General features: G+C 37.0%; 1 protein-coding gene across 3 annotated transcripts in view; it reads right to left on the bottom strand.

The window, feature by feature from the left end:
* PCNT (pericentrin) overlaps positions 1–25,475 on the bottom strand; it is a 92,746-nt gene that overhangs the window by 19,658 nt on the left and 47,613 nt on the right. For 2 of the 3 annotated variants that reach the window (XM_063317792.1, XM_063317794.1), the window contains 12 exons: positions 23,764–23,991; positions 20,887–21,054; positions 19,184–19,336; positions 17,678–17,845; positions 15,975–17,027; positions 14,840–15,355; positions 11,514–11,616; positions 7,421–7,581; positions 6,775–6,966; positions 4,176–4,371; positions 2,988–3,210; positions 1,875–2,025 (listed from right to left, as the gene is read on the bottom strand). In XM_063317792.1, coding sequence (XP_063173862.1) covers positions 1,875–2,025; positions 2,988–3,210; positions 4,176–4,371; positions 6,775–6,966; positions 7,421–7,581; positions 11,514–11,616; positions 14,840–15,355; positions 15,975–17,027; positions 17,678–17,845; positions 19,184–19,336; positions 20,887–21,054; positions 23,764–23,991 — 3,312 coding nt within the window. The remainder of the gene's footprint in view (positions 1–1,874; positions 2,026–2,987; positions 3,211–4,175; positions 4,372–6,774; positions 6,967–7,420; positions 7,582–11,513; positions 11,617–14,839; positions 15,356–15,974; positions 17,028–17,677; positions 17,846–19,183; positions 19,337–20,886; positions 21,055–23,763; positions 23,992–25,475) is intronic. The other variant, XM_063317793.1, reaches the window with a different exon arrangement.

Genomic DNA, 25,475 nt, shown 5'->3' with positions numbered 1-25,475 from the left:
AAACTCTAGTCATAGACAAAAGTGCTCCAATGACTATCAACCTCAGATTCATTACACTTATCAACAAATAAAATAAAATATAGATGTAAAAATAAAGGCCTTCTGCACACACTGAGGTGTTAGATATTGACATAAATTTTATACCAATTTATATAAGTGATCAGAAAAAAATTAGACAGGGCAAATTCATACTTTTTATTGTTGGTAGAAAAGACAATTTAAATTGTATATAGCTGTCTTTTCATTGACTCATATCTTCTCTTCACTGCAAAAATAAGTATTCGATGGGAAAGGAAGTCAATATCCAGTAATGGGGAGCAAGAAAAAAATATTATTTGCTTTGGAGATTCTTCAAGTCACTGCATTTCCATAAACTTCAAAAATTGCAAACTATTTCTTTATTTTAAGGGACAAAAATGTAAAGGCTCACTCTATGAACAATCTGACTCTTCCAGAACAGAGCTATACACTACATTGCATTTCATCTGTTTTGGTTTCACTATACAGATATTCTTGGTTAACAACCACATGTTCAGCGACTGTTTGAAGTTATGACAGCGCTGAACAAGTGGTGGTTACGACTGGTCCTCAAAATTCCAGCCATTCCAGCACCCCCACAGTCACATGATCGCAATCTGGGTGCTTGGCAACTGGCTCACACTTACGACTGGTTGCAGCATCTTGTGGTCATGTGAACACAATTTGCGACCTTCCCTACTGGTTTCCCACAAGTCGATGGGGAAGCCGGCAGGTAAGGTTGCAAGTTACTTGGGGAAGTCTCCCCCACCCGCAAACCCTCCCCCAGTCCTTCCACACTCACGCTGTGCCTTCCCTGCCACTCGCACACTCTTGCACACCCTCCCCTACCTGGCAGTGGCCATGTACCTGCTTGTCGGCCTGCTTGCGAGCCACCTGGGACTTGCAACTTCTTGCTGGCTTCCCCACTGACTTAGGTTGTTGGAAGCTAGCATGAAGTTGTAAGAAGATGCTTGCTTAATGACCCATGATCCTTGCTTAACAACAGCAACAGGGACTGCAGGGATTGCTGTCACTATGTGATGCGGTCACATGACGCTTTATGGTCGCATCACTTAGTGACAGAAATTCCAGTGCCAATTGCTGTTGTAGCTCGAGGACTACCTCTAGGTGAAAGCCATTAAAATTAGATGCCTTGGGAGTTGCAGATTGAGGATTTGGAACAGTATCTTATAAAATGTCCTCTATAGTGGCATGACAGAAACTGATAGGCACACAAGTTATTTACAGGCAGTATAAAATTAAAACAGTGTACCTATCAAGACTAACATATTAAATTATATTCCATCTATTTAGTCTAGCCTTCCCCAAATCTGGTTACCTCTAAATCTACTAGATTTTTAACTTGCACAGTTCCCAGGTAGCAAAGCATGTATAAGAACTATTATAAATGTTTGATATGTACATTGACCCATGCAACTAAATGTATGCATGTATTCATAGAAATTCATGGTTAAAATTTATTTCAACTTGACATTTTACTTAGCATTCTTTGCTTGTTCTTTTGGAAAAGGAAAAAAGCTTGTCCAAAGCTATGCTAATATCAGGTGGTTACTGATTGGCCTGAATGAGTTCTTACACGCACAGAGATCCTGAAACATTTCCAAACATCTTTGATTTGGATAGAAGGAAAGACTAAAATTTAATCTGACTATAGTATTCCTTTGGTTTTTTTTTAAAGCCATTTAAAATTATTACAGGAATTAGTTTATGTTTATTTGTATTTGTTCCAATCAGTGGGTGATTAATTTTCTTGAAGCAAGATTTGAAGGCATTGTAGAACAGAATACAAAAGACTGTGTAGCGATAGGGATTATCATTTTCACGAACCACTTTACCTCTATGGCTTTTGATTTCTCGTCCTCTCTTATTTTATGCTGTTGCCGTTGTTCATCCAACATAATCTCTAATTCTTTGTTTTTAAGATGTTCACTCTGTAAATCCTCAAGTGCTGCTGTAATACTTCTCTCCTTATTTTCCAATACAGAACTATGACACAACATTTTAAAACACTATTTGTAAAAATTGTTAATCTGACTACAAATTGTTGGGTTTTTTTTAGCACAGTAGGCCTTTAACGACTGAACAGAAATAAAAATTCATATAATATATTTCACTTTTCAGATTTTAATCCCAAAGTAAAAAAAAAAAAAAGCCAATTTCTGTTTGTGAATCTCTTCATGCTGGTTTCAATACACAAAATAAAAAATGAATTCTCAATCTGTATACACACAGCTGAAAATATACATTCTTGATCAAGCAATAGAAACTAGGAACACAAATGAATGGGGGCACTGGTAAGGCGTCAAGCCAGAGGCTGCACCACCACACATCCCTCCCCACTCCAACTCTTGCTCACTCTGGTTTGGTCTCTCATGGGAAAGATCCTAACAACAGAGCAGTGGCACTTTTGATGCCACTGCTGTGATTCTTCCATGGCGGCTTCCCTCACCGCAAAGCGCATGTCTGAGGATGCATAGGTTCCAGTGACAATGCACCTCAGTCAACTGAGGTTGCAGTTGCCACTTGAAGCCAGCTTGACACTGGCTCACCACCATCTTTCCCTGCAAAAGTAGCTGCCAAACTGCCCACAGGAAGGGAACAGGACATCAACCCACATTTGCTCCAACCCCTTAGGGCTTGCAGAATTGGGACTCTTGGGAGGGAATTATAGACAGGCATATGGGAATAAAACAAGGAAGACAAGACAAATTTAAGAGAATCCCTGTAACCCTGGCTGCAGAGCTGAGTGCACTCTGGCAGAGGTCCCTCTGTCTAGAGAAGCTGGCTACAACCCCTCTAAAATTTGCCTATGATCCCACCCCCACCCTAGGTTGCAAGCTTCTGTTTGAGAACCCTCGTGAAAGAAAATTCAGAAAGAGAGAAAATTCATAATATAGCAATTATGGATTAACCAAAAAGCAAGGCAGAGTCCACTTGGAAATCTTTACCTGTATTTAATTACTTCATTTTGGGTTTTTTGTAAAGATTTTTCTAACCTCTCATTTGTTTGTTTGCTCTCACAAAGATCTGATTTCAAATTCAATATTGCAGTGTGTTCCTGTTTCAGCAATTCATGCATTTCAGAAGCTTTCTCTTGTTCATGTTTTAGGGAAGCTTGCAAGTCGTCTGCAATGGATTGCTGTTGCTGAAGTTTGTATTCTAGTTGTTCAACTGAGAATAAATTTAAACATTGTAAAATGTAAATACATAAAATCTATTCCCAAAATTTAAATATTTTTCCCCAAATACCTTTACCATTTTTTAAAAATGAAGCTTATCTACCAATTTAGATGGAAGGCCAGTGAGGATAATATGTAATTGATGTATCACTTGCTCTCACCCTTTCCCTTCATTGTTCAAATCAACTACTGAAATCACTTTAACAAGAATATTTGAGTGACAACTTGCCAATATGACTGTATAACAAGGCAAGGAGGAGGAAATAGGTTTGCTGGATTTGTTCCCTTGTTGCAATTCTGATGATACACAGGTAGCTCTCGTTACTCACAGAGATTCTGTTCCAAATGAACAACCACAAATAAGGCGAATAACCATGAAAAAGTGTTCTTTACAATGTGCAAAAGCCTGTCCACCATTTTGTGCATGGAAAGTACACAAAAAACATGCATAAGTGAAATTTTTACTGTAGATACTGAACTCTGATTAGTAATTTCCAACTGGAGAAATATGTAGTTGCATACAATGAGACCATGAATAACAAGGGCCATCTATATACAGTACTTGGATAATGCAACTAATACATTTTAAGAGATATTTTTATTAATATTTTACTAATTGTGCTTCTCAAGTCTTCATTTAGGTGGGCCATTTTTCATCCAGCTAAGAAAGATGCAAGCTAGTGGGATGGATACAAGAAATTACAAATAGCAAGAAGATGAAATGACGAATATTCAAAATTGAGAATTCCTTATCCAGCTTCTCCAGTTCTCCAATATTTGGTGGAGAAGTGAATTTAGAAGGAAGATATTCAGTGGCTGGGATCTAGTATTCACAAAAGTTTAAATGAAACCAATAATCAATACATTATTTATTTTTATTTATTTATATATTTATTTATTTTTAATATTTATTTATTTAGTCAAATGAACAATGAGAGGAAAAGAAAAATACATTACCCTGTCTTTGAAGCTGGTGTTCTTGCTTTTTCCCATGATTCTCTGTATCTATAAGTGTTTCTTGAAGTTCCTGTAGCTTCTCTTGGCTTTGAAGATGTGGAAGTCTCAACTGAACTTCAAGATCCTGTATATCAGAAAGCAAGCTGTTCCTGTCTGAAGGTGAAGGATGTTCCACAGCCCTCTTTTGCTGTTGCTCCTGAAAAAAAAAAGTCAATTTCGTATATTGAAAGAATATATGGTAGATGTTTAAAAGATACAAATTCACATACCTAATCTATTTTTTTACAACACAGAATTTAAAACTAATTCAAACTAAGATTGCATATCATTTACATTTTCTTAGGCCACTTGAATTAATATAGATTTGTAAGATTTTTGTTGTTCTTTAGGGAAAATCAAAACATCTTAATGTGTTTTTATACTGGCATAGGCTTGAATTTTCTACATGTGTACATGCATGCATAATCAATGAACTACATATATGTATAGACAACAGTAATCTGAGACAAGTAATATATACTTGTTTTGTTCCTAAAATGGTATGTGTGTTCCAGACTAATATTTTTTTAGAAATAAAACACTGAAAATAAATAGCAACACATTGCAGTTTGTTTCAAGTGCAATACTGGTGAGCAGAATGTGGCTGTTGAAAAAAAACACTGAAAATAAATGGCAACACATTGCAGTTTATTTCAAGTGCAATACTGGTGAGCAGAATGTGGCTGTTGAAAAATCATCATTTCACAATACTGTTGCAGGCAAAAGTCTAGGTATTTAGTCCAATTGTATATTTCAATGTGTCATTAAATGAATGGAAGTTGGTACAACCTGTACATGGTACAAAGTTAGTATTGACATCTCTCTGCAAATTTTAATGTATATTACTATTAATGTGCAGTTACTTATAGATTCAAAATAGAAAAACAGTAAATATGGCAGATGCGGATATTTGGATATGCTTTTAGTCAATATTTTGTAACACATCCTTATTCCAAATGTTTCCTGTAACCAGCTTTCTATACTTGCTTTTAGAATTTTTTCCCATTCTTTGAAAAACTTTTAGCTGAGAAATATTTTTAGGTCTCCTTCCTTGCACCACATGTTTGAGACTTCCTCTCAGATTATCAATAATATTTAAATCTGGGGACTGTAAACACCATACCGAAATCCTTATCTTTCTTTCCTGTAAGTACTTTATGACTGCTGACTTTGAGGGGTGTTTCTGCTGAAATAACTACTCTTTTTCAGCTTCAATTTCTTCACTGACTGTGGGCCATTGCCATACCCCTAACCCTTGATATTTAATTGAATCCATTCTTCCTTCTGCTGCACAGTATTTCCTATGCTGCTGATTGCCATACCACCTCAAACCATAATAGAGGAACTCCATACTCAATGGTTGGCAAAGTGTACTTTTCTTCAGATGCTTTACCCCCTTTTCTCAAAATGCATTTTGTGTGCTTGTGGATGAACAGTTCAATTTTCGTCATTCCAAAGCAATTTGTACCAAAAATGTTCAGGGTTATCAAGGTTTTTATTTGGTTTAGATGTTGACTTATGAGAGTAGGTTGGAGAAAACATTTCTGACAACTTGCCCAGACAGATCATAATTGCTTAAGTGAAACTGTACTGTAGGCCTGGGATTAACTACTCCAGTAACAGCCAAATTTCCAGGAGGTCATTTGTGGTTTGTTTTATTCTGTCAATCTCACCAGTTTTCAGACAATTCCAGCAGATTTATTTTCTTTAGTTCTAGAGTTTGCCTTTACTTCAACAGTCCCTTGTGACCTGCATTTCTTTAAGGATGTTTTTCACAGGTAAAATTGTTAGCTGGAAGTGTTTAGAGTTTTTCAAGTCCAGAATTGAAAAATCATCAAATGATTCAAAGTTCAGATTGTGCAAAGAAGCAGAAGAAACAGTAGATCATATACTCAGCTTGTGGAAGAAGATCACACAAACTGACTATAAACAATGACATAACACAGTCACTAAAATGATTCACTGGAACATCTGTAAAAATTATCATTTGCCAGTAATGAAAAATTGGTGGGAACATATAGTTGAAAAAGTAGTCGAAAATGAGCAAGTTAAAATATTGTGGGATTTCCATGTACAAACTGATAAAGTCTTGGTGCATAATACACCAGATTAAACTGTGATTGAAAAGAAGAGAGTGTGGATAATTGATGTGGCAATACCAGGGGACAGTAGAACAGAAGACAAAGAATTTCAAGATCTAAAAATCGAAGTTGAAAGATTATGGCATAAACTGGCAGTGGTGTTCCCAGTGGTTATTGGCACACTGGGTGCCATTCCCAAAAACCTTGGATGGCAGTTAGAAAATCTGCACATCGACAAAATTTCCATCTGTCAATTCCAAATGGCCACACTGCTTGGATCTGCACATATACTATGCCAATACATTACAACATCTTAGGTTCTTGGGAAGAACTCGATGCGAATGAAGGCCAATGCCAGCGAAAGAACTGGCAGCTGTGATTTTACATTGTTGTGAATAATAATAATACTAATAATAGTAGTAGTAGTAGTAGCAGCAGTAACTGGCTAACTGTAAAAAAAAGTTGTAATATCAATGTACCTGATTTTCTTTATCGGATTGTTTGAGATAACTCTTCAGTGATTGTATTATATCAAGCAAGATTAGGCTCTCTCTTTGCCAACCCTCCACTGACGGAACTTGTTGAATCTTATCACCATCATCGAGAGGTAGAGATTTTTCTGACAGAACTAGTATTTTGTAACTCTCGTCACACACCATCTTTAGCACATTCTGAAAAAGAGTCAAATACATTACTGCATGAGAACAAAAAGCCAACACTTAACAAGGCATTTACCATTTGAAATAGTTTGACTCTCTGCTACGTTGCAGTTTGTAAATGAAGACTTCCTACATACTGGGCCCTTGAAGAAGAGGGAGATTTTTAATTATTATTATTCATCCCCATGTAAAGGTTTTTGTGGTGGAGGACAGTGGAAATGTATAGCTGTGTAGACATTGCAGAAGTACAACTCTCAACAATCACAGTCCATATAGTCAATGATGAGGGAAGTATGGAGTTATACTTCAGCAATACTTGCTGTGTATACGTAAGAAAAATACTAAAAAGAGGACAGAGTAAATGGAAACTTTTCCCTGGCTTCTGTTGAAATCAACAAATATCATATTTAAGATATTGCTGTTTCCATATAGATAGTAGATTACCAGTTTATTTTCCAGGTATTACCTTCAACTGTTGTGACAACATTTCGGTTTCTTTTACTGTTGATGCAGTGACATCTGGAGTCATTCCAAAACATTGCAGAGAAGCCATGGCATTGCTGTCTTGGTATACCTTATTTTCTGGCTCTGCCTGATTAAGCTGAAGTATTAAATCTAAACTAGTACCTGAAAAACAGAGTATTAAGTATGTTATTGAAACAAAGAGCTGATGCAAATGAACCAGCAGTTGTCTAATCATCTGAGTATCATTTAAATTGTGTAACTAACCTTGGTTTCCTCCATTATAAAAGGGTGAGTTAATAGCACCAGCTTGTACTTGACTTTCAGAAAAAGGTTGTGCTGTTTGCTGGCTCTGTGTTCACTTTCACTAATAAGAGTAGATTTATGGGGAAATCCTTTAGTGCTAAAGATGTTAATGTTATGTTAAATTAGGTCCTTAAACTTTGGAATCTGACTATTTTTGAGGAATTATGGTTATACCAGGCCTGGGGTGTTGCTAAGAGAATTATTTTGAAAAACTGGAAAAGTAGGATTAATCCCAAAATTAAGAATTGGATTCAAGACATATGTAATTTATCTGTTTTTGAAAAAGCAATTTTATCTACTAATCAAAAAATGATGTAGTATGTTTCCATTTGGCATAGATTTCACAATATTTTGCAACAAAATATTATCATTTATTCTTTTATTTAGAAACATTTAAATATTGTTTAACATTTGATGGATATGGGATATCTATAAATGGATTGTAACCCCTTTTCTGTTCATTTGTTCTTTCTTATTGTTCTTTCTTATTGTTTTTATGTTTTTGTTTTTTCCATTTTGTATTTTTTGATAATAATAATAATGTATATAATATATAATTATTATATATAATACGGTATACCTCCAGCGAGGCACTACCTTGATACGGTTGTGGGGCTTGCGTGCTCCAAGGAGAATGAGAGCTATGCCACAGGTTCAACTATACTGGACAGGTCTCATCAGAGAGCCAGATAAACAAAATGGTGAGACGTAGCTTACAGAAACCTATACTGGATCAGTTGTCACCTAGGTCAACAAGGGCCACACTAGGTGCTGGAGTTCCTGGACAACTGGTAAAAAGCAGTCTCAGGACTCTTGGCTGAGCAACCAGGGCCAGCAGCTGCAGGACTACTGAAAGAAAAGTTGCTTACCTGTCACAGAAATATGAAGACTGAGGACAAAGAAATAATTATTTGCTATTACAAATGAAGTCCAAGTAGAAGAAGATATCTGAAAAGAATGCACCAGTTCTGGAAAGAACAACATCCAGAATCAGAAAGAACAAAACAGAGGCTAGCAGATCAATGTCGATTTATAATACAAAATAAAGTACTCAGAGAAGTAGAATTGGAAGAACTGCAAAGGTCTACCCAAGGCAAAGAAATTGAAACCTTGCCAGAACTAGCTCAAGACAGCAGAGGAAAACCAGGGGGAGTCAGCAGTAGAGGAAGCCAGCATCGCTACTGAACCATTTTCATTCCCAAACCAGGCACCCTTTCCTCTGCCTTCTCCTCAGGAAGAGCAAAGTCCTCTAACTGAAAAACAAGAGGAACTGATATGAAGAATAACTGAGCATCTAGAACAGCACAAAAACAACAGAGTTAGGCTGCCTGCATTGAAGCTTGTTACAAAAAAAACAGCTGGCACAAGTATTAAAAGATGCCAACACTGTAATATCAAATGGAAGCACCAGCTCACTGCAAGAAACAAATCAACTGATGTACAGCACAGCTGCAGTTTTAACTGAAGACCCTGGATGCAAAATTAACAAACAAGAAAAAAAGCCAAACAGTGCATCACCAAAATTGAAGGTCAGGTTGGAAAATAAGATCAGCATGCTAAGATCAGATGCAAGCAAGCTAGAACAGATGAAGCAAAGAAGCTGAAGAACAAGAAGACCAAAGAATACCTGATCAAGAAATATCACCTAGAGACAAGGAAGTTCAAGGAAGCACTGGAAATAATAAAGCAGAAAATAACAGCCACAGCCAAGAAAGTTAACAGACATGAAGCGTGAATTCTCCAATTTCAGTTGAATCAGAAATGTTTCTACCAATCCATCAATGGAGAGACTGCAATGAACCAGCCAACACCTGACAATGAAGAAACAGTGCAGTTCTGGGCACAGCTATGGGAAACCTCCCAAAAATACAACAAGAATGCAGCTTGGATAAAGGAGATGGAGAAGGAAAAAAAAAGAAGCTGAAATGAAAGAACTTGTAATAACAGCAGAAATGATGGAGAAAAGGTCAAGGAAGATCAAGAATTGGTCAGCACCAGGTGAAGAGGAACTGTGTGGTTTTTGGTTGAAACATCTGACTGGTCTGCACCTACTCGTAGCCAAGCAGTTTAACACCATACTGCAAGGAGGTGAAATTGGTTAACATATGGCAAAACCTACCTGATAATGAAAGACCCAACAAAAGGGGCAGTACCAGGCAACTACAAGTCAATTACCTGCTTACAAACAACTTTCAAATTGTTAACTGGTGTGGTAGCTGATGCAGTCTAACAGCATCTAGCTGAAAACAAACTCTTTCCATCTGAGCAGAAGGAAACTGTCCAAACAGCAGAGGGACAAAAGAGACATAGTTGGAATAGTGGACTGGGCTCAAGCTGAGCTAGAAGTCCTGGATAGGAAGTCCAGAAAAATAATGACAATGAATCATGCCCTTCATCCATGTGGTGATGTTGACAGACTCTACTTACCAAGGAGCATAGGCGAGTGTGGAACATTGCAAAGGAAGAAGATGCACTGAAGCTAGTACACCATGAAGGTTTACTGAATACCAAAGAGATCAAACTGGTCTTTAAGGAAGATGAAACGAACAATAGAAAAGAGACATGGCAAAGCAAAGTATTACATGGCCAGTACATAAAAGCCTAGCAGGCAAAGCAGATAACAACAGGACCTGGCAATGGCTAACAGAAGGAAAGTTGAAGAAAGAGACAGAGGAGCTAATTCTGGCTGCACAAGACCAAGCCTTAGGAACAAATGTTTGTAAAGCCAGAATTGAGAAGGCAGCAACAGACAGCAAATGCCACCTCTGCAAAGAATCTGAAGAAACAGTGGACCATCTAGTTAGCTGCTGCAAGAAGATCATACAGACAGACTACAAACAATGGCATGACAAAGTAGCAACAATGGTGCATTGGAATATCTGCAAGAAATACCATGTGCCTGCAAGCAAGAACTGGTGGGACCACAAACTAGACAAAGTAATAGAAAATGAAGATGCCAAAGTGCTCTAGGACTTTAGAATTCTAATAGACAAGCACCTGCCACACAACACCCCAGACTTAACAATTGTTGATTAAAAAGACAAAAAAGTCTGGATAGTGGACACTGCAATACCTGGAGGCAGCTGGAGAAAATCACAAAATACAAAGACCTGCAAATAGAAGTAGAACCACTGTGGCAAAAGAAAGCAAAGATAGTACCAAGAGTAATAGGTGCCTTGGGTGCAATTCCAAAACATCTGGAGCACCACTTGAACACCATTGGCATTGACAAAATCACCGTCAGTCAAATGCAAAAGGCAGCTTTACTTGGAACAGCTTACATCCTGCGATACCTTTAACACCATCAAACAACATCTGCCTATCCTAGGTCCTTGGGAAGGACTTGATAAGTGGATAAAAATGCCAAATCCAGTCTAAACATCTGGCTGACTGTGACCAACCATAATAAGGTATACAATGTGACAAAGGAAAAGGCAAAATTTGGTTCTCTGTGGTGGACAATGTTCAACAAATGGTAGCATTATCTTCTACTACTTGTGGTTTCTTGTTAGCTTTCTGTATTTAATTTCTATTCAAATGATTTCCCTAACCTGGTGCTCTCTAAGTACACTTTACTTCATCTCCCATATATCCAAGTCACTGCCCATGCTAACTAGAGATGCAGCATATGCAGATAGAAGATCATTCTGAAAAAGACTTCTAACTTAACTACATTATTTACAGCTTTTGTTTTTTTAAGGTATTTCATTTCCTTGTTTAACAGTCTGAGCCCAAAATATAGTCATGGAATGTCCCCATTAATCCTAGGAAGTATGTATCCATGAACTCACTGCTTCCATATTCAGTGCTTGCATTTTGAAGTCTGGACATTGTCAGTTTTAGACCATCTTGTAACTCAGGTGGCATCAGAGAGAAGACTTCAGCATCGTTTACCTATTCAGATGTGAATACAGAAAAATGAAATGAATTCCTACGTACATTACATATTGATTTACAACCACTGTTGCTTTTATTTATTTAATTAATAGCCCGTGTTTATGTTCCCTTTCCCTTCTTTTGTTCTAAACATAGAGCTAAATGGACTAACAATGACAATTATAAACAGAAATTTACAAATTAATACCAAAACCAAAACACAACCACAAAAATATAAATAATAAAAAGTGCCCACCCGTTACAACTTGCTTCAGCAAATACATTCATTTATAATAAAATAAAGATCGACTTAGGATGTCTGGGCAAAAACTAGGAAAGATGAAATTGATCTGGACTCCTTTAGCAGAGAACTTCTGTGTCTGAGAATAGCTACTCAGTTGTAAGGTCCTCTCTCACATTCTTCCCAAATTTGTCACCGCACATCCTCCTCTGGTCGGAGGAGATGGGTGGTGACAAATTAGATAGATAGATAGATAGATAGATAGATAGATAGATAGATAGATAGATAGATAGATAGATAGATAGATAGATAGATAACCATCCAATCTTTCAAAGAGCCTGGTCCCAAATTATATAGGGCTAAATCAGTCATAATCTACATTGTGATTGTTGAAATAGACCACTGGCCAGGGAAGCTGCTATGACAATAGAGTCACAAGCTCCACATGACCATATGGCTGAAACAATATGAAGCGTAAGTTTCTGAACAGTTTTCAAATTACACTACAGCATCCTAAGCAGCATGTACGTACGTTATGTGTTAATATGACCAATTTAACACTGTATTAGCTGTGCAAACACACTGCTGGTCCTTGCTGAATATTGGGCATATAGGATAACGACTGATTCGAGGAAAATAACCAACTGTGAACTTCTATATTCAAGGACTGTACACCCCTTCAGCAAAGGTTGAATCTTTTCAGAGAACCACAAGCAATGAAGAATTAACTGAGTCCCCACTGCTGAATATTTTGAAGCAATATTCTACATAGTTTACATACAATTCATACTATACTGTATCCAAAGGAACACTGAAGTAGGTATTGAGAGAATATGTTTGCACCCCAACTTGTAGAGATCTCTTCTGAGGAAAAGCTTAGGTTTCTACAGAAACTCTTGTTCTCACGGGAAGTTCTGCTGCAGGGAGGACTTGTCTAGATACTGAAATAAACACTCCAGTCCTGAGCATTACAAAAATCCCCAATGTTCCCAGAGCACTAGAAGCAGCAGACTTAGTACTGCAAGAACCCAGTTTTACTAGAAAACCCTACTCAGGAAAAAACTCCATTCAGAAGGGGCAAAACATCCAACTGAATAACAAACAACTGCAAGATCTGGAACATAAGAAAGGTAAGTGGTTTCCTCAGAACCCTTGCTCAGCTAAGAGCTCTAGCTTCATTGTGCAAGGAACTGTTGCCCCCACCATAATTCCTATCAGTAATACATTAAAAGACCTCACAAAACACAAACACTTCTTGCAAAATTTTGGTAATCTAAACAATTCTCCTTCTATGTACTCTGGATGATACTCTCCTGATCGAGGGGAGTGTGTCCACATAACTGAACATGTTGTAGGACAAACACATGGCCATCTGAGTCCAGAAGTTCATTCCCCTGGTGGTATGACTGGAACAGAATGCCTGCTCCTCTTTCAGTTACATGTTTTCATTAGAAAAGAACAGCTTGAAAGGAAATTACAAGTGAGCAAGTGGATAGGAAAACTAGTTTCTATTTTCTCAAGATATTTTATTTATTCTTGATTTCCTTGCGAGTTATGAGATGCACATTTCTATCTTATAATTGCCTAATATGCTGGCTAGCCAAATTTGTAGTGATAGACTGGGAAGTTAAATCTTTTCCCTTATTTCCTTTAGAAACTCCCAATTAAAGAATACTTTGCCATTTTTTCTTTCTTAGAGGATGAACCTCTGGCAGATAGTACATCTCTTTAGGCACACAGAAGACTGATACTGTAAAACTCAGATCCATCTTCAGGCCAATGAGCTTCTCAGGTGCGGGCAAGAGTACTGTACCATAGTTCTTGACAGCCTACATAAAGCTTCACGTTGCTTTAGTTCTCTATTAAAGCAATATTCTTCTACAGTATTATCTTAGAAAAAAATTCAGTCAGCATGATTTATTTTAGGGTCTCAAAAGTTTTTGCTGTAATCTAGCAGATTTTATCTGCTTCACCCAACCGTGCCTGCTAATCATCTTGACTAAGCACCTTTCATTGGATTCAACCTACTGTATATAACTTCACCTTGCCTTGAGAATTCATCTGCCAAGATATGGCTCATGAGATGCCTTTGGCTGTTCTTGAGAATCCCAGGACCAAAGTGGATTTAACGTTCCATCTCTTAAATTGTTCTCATAATTACCCTTTTTATTTTGAACACCTTTGATCACTGTATCATCCAGCAACCAATGCAGTAGTTACTGTATCTGGCTTCCATGAGAAATAATGCTTTGGAAGCTACCCAGGCAGAAAAAAGATACTGGAGTAGATAAACCTTTGGCTTAATCTAGCTAAACTTGCTTTTATAGCTTGCACGGTTCAACATAATCAACTGTGCACACTTTGAATATTATTCAGAAGTATTTTGGATCTTGTGTGATCACAGTACCTCTCTTATATTTATTAAAGCAGCCCCTCTTTTTTAGGTTTTCATGTCAACCTGAAAAAAGTACAGTTACTTTACGAATCACACTGAATTAATTCTTTTAAAGCAGATCTACATTCTTATAGGCTTGGGCAGAAGCCCAAAAAAGACAGTCTGCTTTAATGTATACAGAGAGATGCTGCACTTGTGGGAGATCTGAAGCACTTCTTCCCAATCATTTTTGAAGCATACACAGAGATAATCAGTACCACTTTCCTTGGAACCATTAATGACTGTGAAGAATCCTATATTCAACTGTTACAATAGCTCTCTTACTAGATCAGATCTCTCCAATTGTGCTTATTTCCTTGTATCCACTAAAATAATTATATTTGCTTTCAAGGAGTCACTTACATATAATTGATTACTAAAAGGACATGGTAGTATTATCTCAGAATTACCTTTACTTTCCTGACAAGAGTTCATGGTGAAATGCTATAAAAAGGACTATGACAGAGTACTTACTATTCTTCACTCATTTAGTTGCCATGGGAACTGTTGAAGATACATGACTCAGCAACAAAGCAATGTGAGTTTGGAAATCATCAATCACTTACTGTTACATTTTCTTGTACACCATTGCACTTGTTAATAGAAGAGGTGGGTTCTGGGAATGCAGAAGACAGGAAGTGGAGATTGGCTGCTGCTTCCTCACTGCCATTAGAATATGGCCATTCTAAAAATCTAGGGGTGTCTTCCTGGATGACTGAGTTCTCTGAGCTTAGGCTTTCAAAGGCTTTACTATGCATAACATCAGCTTCTGAGAAGGGTGTTAAGGAAAGACTTGCTTGGAACTCTAAACTTTTGTTCTCTTTTCTCATATTCTCAGGTGAATCCCACAAGGTTGTATTCATGATTATTTTCTGAAAGCGATCTGATATTGTTTGAGAGATTTGTGAGCTTTGAGAAGCATGATTCAATTGCTGCATTTTTTGAAAAAGAGGTTTCAGATTTTGCTGCCCTTCATCAGGATCTGTTTGCTCTCCCTGAATGAAAGGGATGTCTTGTGGTTGTTTATTGTGAGTATTTGGATTTTTGCTGGAGATCTGCAGATTAGTCATACTATCTTCCTCCTGCAAAATAATACAAATCTTTAGAAAACTGCTGTAAATTGAATACTTCTCAACATTAGCTGAGATAAAATAGAAAATGGAGAGCTTTGTGCCAACATCTTGCTTCTAAGAAAAGCCTTTTCTTTGCAGCTATATATGGAAGAAAATGAAGCTCAACTACATTTCTCAGTACATATGCAGGAAGTTCGTTTTTCTTGGACTTCTAGCATTCAGTGATACTTCAGAATGAACTTGTTTGAAATTTCCTGAAGTTGTGGGGGTTTTTTTCTAACTGATAATGTGGCATTACTAATATAGAGTGAGTCACCTTATGTGAGATGGGTGGCTATAATAAATCAAATCAAATCCAATCCAATCCAATCAATCAATCGATCAATAAATGTACATACACCAACCCATCCTTTTGATAATATATCTAGAGAGTAATTCTGTAGAGATGCAATACAGCAATATAAGTCTTGCTACGATGGCTAGGCAAGCTACTACTACTGGTGATGGGCACATTCTCCTTACAGAGAAATGATTATTTCCCTGTACATCTGAATTTTTCTTAATCACACATGTTAATCCTCTGATTCTCCTGTTTAAGATTTAGCAATAATTGGGCATTAATACATACCAGTGGAAAAGAAAATTCAGCAGATGCTGAAAGCATATTACTTAAATCTCTTTCTTCTTCCCCTTTCTCTTTTTCCTCAGAAGGGAAAAAAGCAGCAAGATCAAACAGTGACTTAGGATATTTAATTTCTTTTTGGCAGTTGTCTTGGTCTTTTTCCATAGGTGTCTTCAACTGTGAGCTAAACAAATCTTTTTCAGATCTTAGTATTTCTAGTTCCTCCACCTTTTTCTCAATTTCAGACTTCAGTTCTGCAACAGTAGCTTGAAGTTCACTTATCTCTCTTTGATAAGTGGTCTCTTTGTTGAACAGTGTTTGTGTCATAATATTAAGTTCATTTTCAAGTTTCACAACATTTTCTCTCATATGTTGAACTTTACCTGCCTGCTCTACTTTCTGCTCTGATACTATCTGGAGTTGTAGTTCTGTCTCTAACAGTTTCATTTCTCTCTCTCTCAGGTTAACTTCAAGATCTTGAGTACATGAATTCATCTCTGTCATTTCAGCTTCCTTTTGCATTATGTACATCTTCAGAAGCATGTGTTCTTCTTGCAATTCTTTATATAACAACTGTAAAGATGTTAGTTCAGAAAAGTGCTGTCTAGAAGACTCCTGAACATTTTCAAGATTTTTTTCTAGGATATTAAATTCCATTTCAAACTGAGATTCTTGTTCATTAAGCAGCTTCTGCAAAGTTTCCCTATCCATCAAAGACATTTCTAGTTGTCTCTGAAGCTCATTCTGACTGTTATTAAGCAACACACGGTTGTCATCATTCCTTCTGTTTTCTATAAGACTTTGTGACCCTTCCTTCAATTGATTTCCAAGATTCTCTTCTTGTTCTTCCAAAGAAAAGTCATTTGGATTGCCTTGCCCATTTTCAGCTTCATGATACACGGGTACAGGAACTCCTGACTCCTTCTGAAGCTTCTCAATTACTTTATGGAGCTGTTCGACTTCTTCTGCTTTATTTCTTAACAACTGCTCCTTCTCACTATGGAGTTCTTCTATAATGGATTTCATGACTTCAGTTTCAAGCATTTCCTTTTCCAGAACCTGAAATAGCACTAGACATTAGTTCTAACACATAACTTTCGTATTTTTAAATGTATGTTATAAACATATTATATTTATATTTTATGTGATCTACGTGGAGAGCTTTTTTTAATGACTTTTAATACTGGAGAAGTAGAGCCTAATTAGGAACTCAAATAAAAACGTGATTGATTGTGGTCTAAGAAGAAATGATGACTCAAGCAAACCATTATTTGCCACATTTAGGCCAATAAATAAAATCCTCTAATACTGAAAGCAGTAGAAACTTCTAAATTCATATCTTCGCATGCTTGAGCTTGTAGCAATTTTGTTGTTATATCTGTCCTAACAGTCAGAAATCATGCTGAGACGAGGAGTAGGTCTCTAGTGTTTATTACTGCTACATTAAACAGAATCCTAACAAACTGAAGCAGCGTGGGAAAAACCCAGACAGATAAACCCCGAAAGTTAAGGCGGGTCTGAACTGTGTCTCTTTGAATGGCTGCTTAATTCCTCAGTACTACGCATGCGTTTTCCCCCTGGATAGGGGCCCCCTCCTGCTCACCATCAGTACTCATGACAATATCTGTTCTAACCTCCAAAGTTTTTACTACCTTAATATATATTAATAGATTCATTATCAGGCAAATTAGAAAGTGGTATTTTGTTACCTCATTTTCCTTGCTATTCTCTATTTTTTGTTCCAGTCTCTCTATTTGCTCATTCAAGTGATCAGTTTCTTGATTCTTTTCTTCAAGCAAGGATTTCAGAAACTGCAGAATAACCTGCTCATTTTCACCTGGATTTTGACTTTGTATCGCCAATTTTTCAATGTTTTCCTAACAGAAAGAGTTCTGCATTAGACAAATCAATCTGTTACGGTTGGCAAAAAAAAAGTGGTATGTTGACACTCCAAATATGTCCCATGTGGTGGAGTATATTATGTTAATTCAACTTTTTAAAGTTTACATGTATTAAAAAGTAACTTCTCTCTGACATTTGATTTGGAACAAATGTCTGCTGATGCCTCTGCTATTAGGAATATTATGAGATAATGCAGCCTTGATTAAAACTGCCTTTAGTCTGCAGATCAGCAAGATTAATAAAATACGTTTTGCACTGTTATTTAATTCTGCTCAGAAATGCAATGAGGTGCTGTATCGTATTTTCCTATTTTCTATGTTCGTAGGATTCTTTCTCTTAGCCTTAGTAGTACCTGAGCACAGTCACCAAGCTGCAAACAAGATTTAAACACAGCTTGTAAGTGATAGAGACTTACACTTTCAAGCAGGAGACACCTATGAGCCTTGTGCTTTAAAAGCAAAATATACTTTGATGTGTAGAATGTAGACATGAGGTAGCATATAAAGACAATCCAGTTATAATTTACAGCCTTCAGTACCTCTATCCAGATGCCTAATACAAATTTGTACTTACATACCAGTCACTTATGTTCGCAGGTTCCTTGCTCTATTTGTATCTTTATGCCTATTTCCCTGAAAACCAAACACTAAATTGTTTTAAGTTGTAAGCTTCTAATTTAAAGGGAGCCAGCCTGCAAAACATTACACTAGTTTCAGTCTGTAACAATGATTTACTGTTAAAAAATGATTAGTGTTCTTTCAATTTTCCTAGATATTAGACGGGAAGTCTACCAAAACACCAATCTTAATATTTCAACAACTTTAAATGGAAAAAAAAAACTGCCCTGCATTCCTTTCTTAAAACCATATAATGAATAAACATATTTGTAAATTGAACTGAGTTCAATGTACTTCTAAAGAAGTCCAATTTTCAACAGAGACACTGGAATCAGATTTAGGATTTGCATGCCGTCCTCTCCTAGTGCAATGGTTCTACCCATTTTACCCATGTTTATTGTTACTTGCTTAAATTTAGGTCTAGTTTGAATTGATTTTTGTGGCACAACAAATTTTGTGCCACAACAAAATCTCCCACAAATACAAAGTTTGTTATATAGCTTTCAATTCAGGGTCAGGAGAAGGACAACCGTGGAGGAAAGAAGGTTTTTTTAAAATGATAGGTAGTGAAATGGAAAAATGATTCCTTCATATAATCCATTTGCTTTCTCCTTAAATAAGATAATTATATGCCATTTCTAGGCAGCACAATCTCTAAAGAAATTATTTTCCCTTAGAATTAAATTGCAGGCATACTTTCAGGTGTGCATTTTCTTCTTTCAATTGGATTAGTTTGTTGATGTTAACATTTTTTTCCACTTCTAACTTTGATTTCAGCTGTAAGATTTCTTCATTTTTATTCACTAAATTCTCTTTAAATTGTTCAAGTTGTTCTAATAAATCTGCAGCCTGAAGCAAAACAAAATTATGAAATTAAACAAAGTATTACTATTTTCAATCATCCCATCAACATGTATCCATAAAAGTTCACATTGTTTATTTATATAAATTATATATATTTCAGTCAGAAAGACTCCTAAAGCTTAAAAATCTATCAAAAGAAAAAAATCTTTACCCTCAGATTTTCAAATCTGAGCTACAAACTCTCTTACAAAAATTGGTGATGAATGTGCTAGCTTCAGTCTTTATCAGTCACCAAAGAAACTTCCTGCTTTTCTTTCTTCTTCAGATCAGGAAAGTGAGAGGGGAGTTTAGAAACTGCTAAAAAGAGACCCAATTCCTTATATGGATTGTGGAAATCAAACAAATGCCATTTTGTGCGAGTATGAAAATATTTTCTGCACACTCCATTTAACTATGGAGGCTTTTTGAGAACCTAAGACCTAATCTAACTTGTTTTTGAGAGAAGATGGAATCAAATCTTCTATCTGCCCCTGACAGAAAATAAATCGGGATGCTTGAGGAGGCAGAGATGTTCCTTGTGAGCTGCAAAGGCCACCACAAAGGAAAAAGAATGAAAGTATCTGAAACCCTGTAGATTTCACACTCTGATCAGCAGGATTATCAATGGGAAAAGGTACAGGGGAAATCTATTCTAAAAGAATAGAAAGGCATAGCCCAATCTGGAGATCTATTCTGCCCCCTGCCTCGATAGTAAGACTTTTTCCAAGAAATCTGTAAGCTTTAGAAGATTCTGAACAGGCTCTGCACAGATGACAGTCAATGTGTATGAGTCACAAAGACCATGATAAAGAATTCAAAGTAAATGGGAATTATTTGCTTCTAAGAGCCCCACCCTAAGAATGCAATATATTTCCTGCACCTTTGAAGCAAGAAATAAAATAAATCCTGCAACTGCCACTCAAAGACAATTCAAGAGTTTAATTCCTTGATTCAGGTAGTCCTTGGTTAACAACGGTAATTGGGATGGGGAACATAGTCATTAAGCAATGCGGTCATAAAGCATAATATCATGTGACCACACCGACTTTCGATGGCAGTTCTGGCAGTTCTAGTTGCAGCTGTTAAGCAAATCCCACACGGTTAAGCACGATGTCATATAATCACCATTTGGGACCTCCTGCCAGCTTCCCGATGGACTTTGCTTGTTGGAAGCTGGCAGCGAAGGTCACAAATGGCGATCATGTGAACACAGGACGCTGCTGCGACCATCGTAATTGTGAGCTAGTTACCAATGACAATCACATGACTGCAGGGATGCTGTGACAGCTGCAATTTTGAGGACTGTCTGTAAATCTCATTCAGCACTGTCATAACTTTGAACAGTCGCTGAACCAGCGGTTGGTATGCGAGGACTACCTGCATAAATATCTGCAAAGAAAAGAAAAAGGTACTGTGGACTTTTACAGATGTTATTATGCATTTATAAATTATATTCCTGAAGTAGGATTTTTCACTGCTAATTATATTTTCAAACAGAGAAGAATCAACATGAAACTTTTTCTACTGAGTCTTGAGTTATGTTTATTTCAATTTACCTCTCTTTTTTTCGTTATAAGTTCTTCTTGTATTTTTAATTGTTCGTTTAGCATATGATCCACACTAGTATCAGTAAGTACTCTATGTCTAACTTCATCGAGTTTAGACTGCAAAGTGGAAATCAGAATTAAATTTTTGTTCTGTTGCTGCTGCAATGTTTCTTTATCCTATAAAACATCAAAAATCGCATACGTAAGTAAATGCTATTTCCTACAGCCTGTTGATATTTAAGCTCCCTAGGAGCACCAAAAGCAAGAGTCAAGCTCTGCTCCAGATGTAAAAGTCAGTAATCACGTGACCCTCTTTTGAAAGGATTTGGCATGCATTAATACTCCAATCTGAAGGTAGTCCAAGATCACAAAATCCTATAATTGAAGAAGCTATTTAGGCTATCCAGTCCAGTAAAAAAATCCAAATTAAACCACTCTTTACATCTGTTGTTGAGCACATCCAATAAAGAGAAGTTCCCCCACTGCTTTGGGTAATTGGTTTCATTCCAGAAGTCCTTTTTGAAACATTAAACTGGGATCTCCCTTCCTGTAACTAAAATATATAATGAACTCTCGCTTCATTGGACTTAGCTTCTATTCCCTTGATTATCGTTGCTGCCCTTCTCTGAACATGTTTAAAGTTCTTAAAATACTGTGCCTGGAACTGGACACTGTACTCTATGCGAGATCTGTGGAATGATCAATTCCTATGATTTGGAAAATGTACATTTGCTGATGCAGACTAAAACTGCATTTTCCTTTTTTTGCAGCCATAACTCTTTAATTTATATTGTTGGAATTCAACTACTATGCCAAGATTTTTTTCACAACCACTATTATGAAGTCAGGTATTTCTCATCTTATACAGGTAGCCCTTGCTTACCAACCCCTCATTCAGTGACTGTTTGAAGTTACAACAGCGCTGAAAAAGGACATTTATGACTGGTCCTTGAAGTTGTGGCCATTGCAGTGTCCCTGAGGACACGTGAACACCATTTGTGGCCTTCATAGCCAGCTTCCTACAAGCAAAGTCAATAGGGAAGGTGGTAGGAAGTGGCAAGTTGTGGTAACATGATGTGCTCAACAACCCACAGAGATTTGCTTAAAACGACTGCAGCCAGAACTGAAGACCTGATGTCATAAGTTGGGCACAGTCACATAATGTTTCACTTTACCACCATGTCGCTTGACGACAGAGTTGCCAGTCGCAATTGGGGTCGGTAAGTGAGGATTACCTGTATCTGTAAATCTGGTAATTGCTTCCTAAGGACTCTGCATTTGTTTGTTATATGTCATTCAATTATTTTTTGTGATGGAATGTCTTCCTGAGGAGGAAGGAGGTCATGCTATGGAGCCTGGAGAGGAGAACGGATTCCAGACTGATAAAAGGAGTCTCAGTCTGCTTAGTGTGGAAAGTGGGGGGGGGGGGGGGAAGAGGGTCAGGCTGGCACCGCCTTAGTTTCCCAGGGATATTTTTCTCTTGGCTCAGAGAAACTTTAGTCTGGCAAGATTTCTGTGTATGGTAGAAGTAATAAAGAACTAGAGTTAGAACTTCAACTCAGTGTTACTTCTTCACCAATTGCCCTGACATTTTTAATCAGTTTCTCAATCCCATGAAGATAATTTTGAATTCAATTTTAGATTAAAATTGGCCACCCAATTTTATATCATTTGCAAACTTGATTACACCTCTTTTGACCTCCTCATCCATTTCATAGCTTGACATGGTTGAAGACCTTTCAATAATTAATGGAGCACACTGGTATTTTTGATATTCTTTGGCTTTCTACATCAGTCATTGAGTATAAACTTGGATAATCATCATATTAAAACGTTATCCACAAAGTCTAATTGATATTATTCAGTCATCAATTGCATTATACCCACTGTCCTCGCTAAATCCTTCCTGAAGCAACGCTGTATTTTTTTGTTTTTCATGTACTAGGTAGTGAACAGTATGATCTTCTGACTGAAGGTGTCCAGTTCCAGCCCAATTTCTATTTGCTGATGCCTAAGATGTCAATGTATAGTTGATGAATTTCATATTTTATTGCATTAAGTTTTTCCATATTCATGCTCCTTATGTTCCATGTTCCCACTATAATTCTTTGCAGCTTCGGATTTTCTTTTCCTACAGGGCAACATCAGCAACTGGATATTCCGAATGTTTTAATCTAACCACATCATTAATATTGTTAGTACTCCGAAAGATCGTCAGCACTTCCTCAGTACTACGTTGAGTGCCATCAGATCTGAGGGACCCATCATCTGGCACTATATTTTCAATCACTTATACTGTCTATCCATGTGGTTTTCTTGGTAAAATACAGAAATAGTTTACCATTGCTTTCTCCCACACAATATGAAATGATGCTTTGGCCATTGTCACTAAAGTATTGTCCACCTGCAGCATCTTCCTATATCACTGTTGCCCAATATACAGTGGTGCCTACTTGCTTTACCTGGGCAGCTGGTATGACCTTCACACCTTGGGTTATCCTGATGGGAATATATACTCTTGACACATTCCCACTATCTATTTAAAAAGTTACCAATAAAGAATGAGATAAGAATAGTATGCAAAAACTTACTAAAAATAAACAGATATTCCCTGAATGTATTTCTATCAGTCTTGAGCTTCAGACCATTTCCTGCTCTTCACAATTGCCTGGCAGACACATACCCACTTCTCTTAGGAGACTGAGCCAAAATAGTTGAGTAGCTCCACTTCTTTTGCTACATGTTTGCATTTTGCCATCTTCACTGAGCAGTTTGTATACTGACCTCTGTCTTTTATTTTGAACAAAATACAGATTTCAGTTATTAGCTGTCATGTATAATTTCTAAATTTCTTATTAAAATGTACAATTATAAAATTAAGCTTACGTCTTTTAGTTCAATTTCCTTCTTTTTCATTTTTTCCAGTTCTTGTATGAGTTTATCAGCATTTTTCGCCTCCTCCCTATTCAGACAATTCAGGTCCCTGACTTGTCCTTCCAGCTTTTCTATTTCTTCATTACGATCAGTAAGGATTTTCTCTACTTGCTCTTTTTCTGCAAAAAGCCTGTTGTAATCATCCATTCTCTCTTTTATTTCATTATGGAGAGATTCTACCTGTAAAAACAAACACAAATCGTAGTTCAGAGATTAGAAAATAATAATTAGAAAATATATTATAATATTTTTATTTTTATTAGTCCAATTTGTTTCAAATCAAAATTGACTCCTTGGCAGTACTAAAAACCTGAAGGCCTGTATTCAGTTAGCCCCTCCTAAAGATATTTTACTCCAAGGGAACTGGAGGCTCTCTGAAAGATTCCAAGGCATTGCAAGGAAGAAAAAAGGTAAATCCCACTGCATGTGTTGTGGTCAAGTCTCACTACACTGAACTTCACCCCACAATGTAGCCAATTATACAGTACATTCATCATATCCTAAAGTTAATGATTCAGCAATAAAAATGCTAAGATACAAATAGTCTCATGTAGTCCTACCTCCTATCAGAAATGAATAAAGTGGGGGGGGAGGCTTAGATAGTATGCCTAATTATAATTAATTAATATGCATCTTTAACTTTTTAATGCTTACACTGTATAGGTAGTCCTCAGTTCATGCCAGCAATTGGGACCAGAATTGCCATCGTAAGCAAAGCGGTCATAAAGCGTGATGTCACGTAACTGTGCCGCTTAGCAATGGCAATTCCAGTAGTCCCAGATGCCGTAGTTAAGTGAATCACTGCCATTTGTAACCTCCCGTCAGTTTCCTCATTGACTTTGCTTGTTGGAAGCCAGCAAAGAAAGTTGCAAATGGTGACCACATCACCACGGGACACTGCAAGGGCCAGAACTCCAAGGACTGGTCGTAAATACCACTCATTCAGCACCATCACAAGTTTGAATGGTCACTGAACAAGTGGTCATTAAGCAAGGACCACCTGTATCAGTGCTGTTTGCAACCATATACTGTAGCTTACCAGAAGATATTTTTGCTTCTTTATTGGTTTTGTATTTAAAAACAGATTTCAAGATTTTGAAAAAAAAATCAGTGAAGCACTTTTTAACCACACTAACAAGAAACGTGCCAGATTTTATATGGCAAATGAAAAAGAGTATGCCGCATCCAGCTGGTCTCTAAAGAGTTTGACAGGTCTGGTAGCCAAATGGACCTGCAATTACAATCCACATTCCTGCTGGGTAATCAAGTATGTATTCCAGTTACTATGTTAGCTATCAGATAGAGAAAAATATGCAAGGAGTAATGCAGAAGGAGAGATACCTTAGATAATCTTTCAATTACTTAGGAACTGAATCTATATCAAAGAGCATTTAAGCCTTGAGAAAGCTATGCAAAGAATCTGATAGATGATACACTTAATGCTGTTTCTGAAGCCTCAAAGTCACTACAGTTAATCCCTGGCTTACATCCATTTGTTTAATGACTGTTCAAAGTTATGGAGGTGCTGAAAAAAGGGACTTATGACCAGAAGTTGAAGTTCTGGCCCCGGGGTCAGATGATCACAATCTGGATGTTCAGGTGCCCAGTTCGCAATTACAACATTGCGAGCTGCTGTCATGTGATCACCATTTGTGACCTTCCCT

This window comes from Candoia aspera, chromosome 1 (assembly GCF_035149785.1).
Source record: "Candoia aspera isolate rCanAsp1 chromosome 1, rCanAsp1.hap2, whole genome shotgun sequence".
Taxonomy (NCBI): Eukaryota; Metazoa; Chordata; class Lepidosauria; order Squamata; family Boidae; genus Candoia; species Candoia aspera.
The sequence above is the reverse complement of the archived record's forward strand: the minus strand, read 5'-3'. Positions and strand labels throughout refer to the sequence as shown.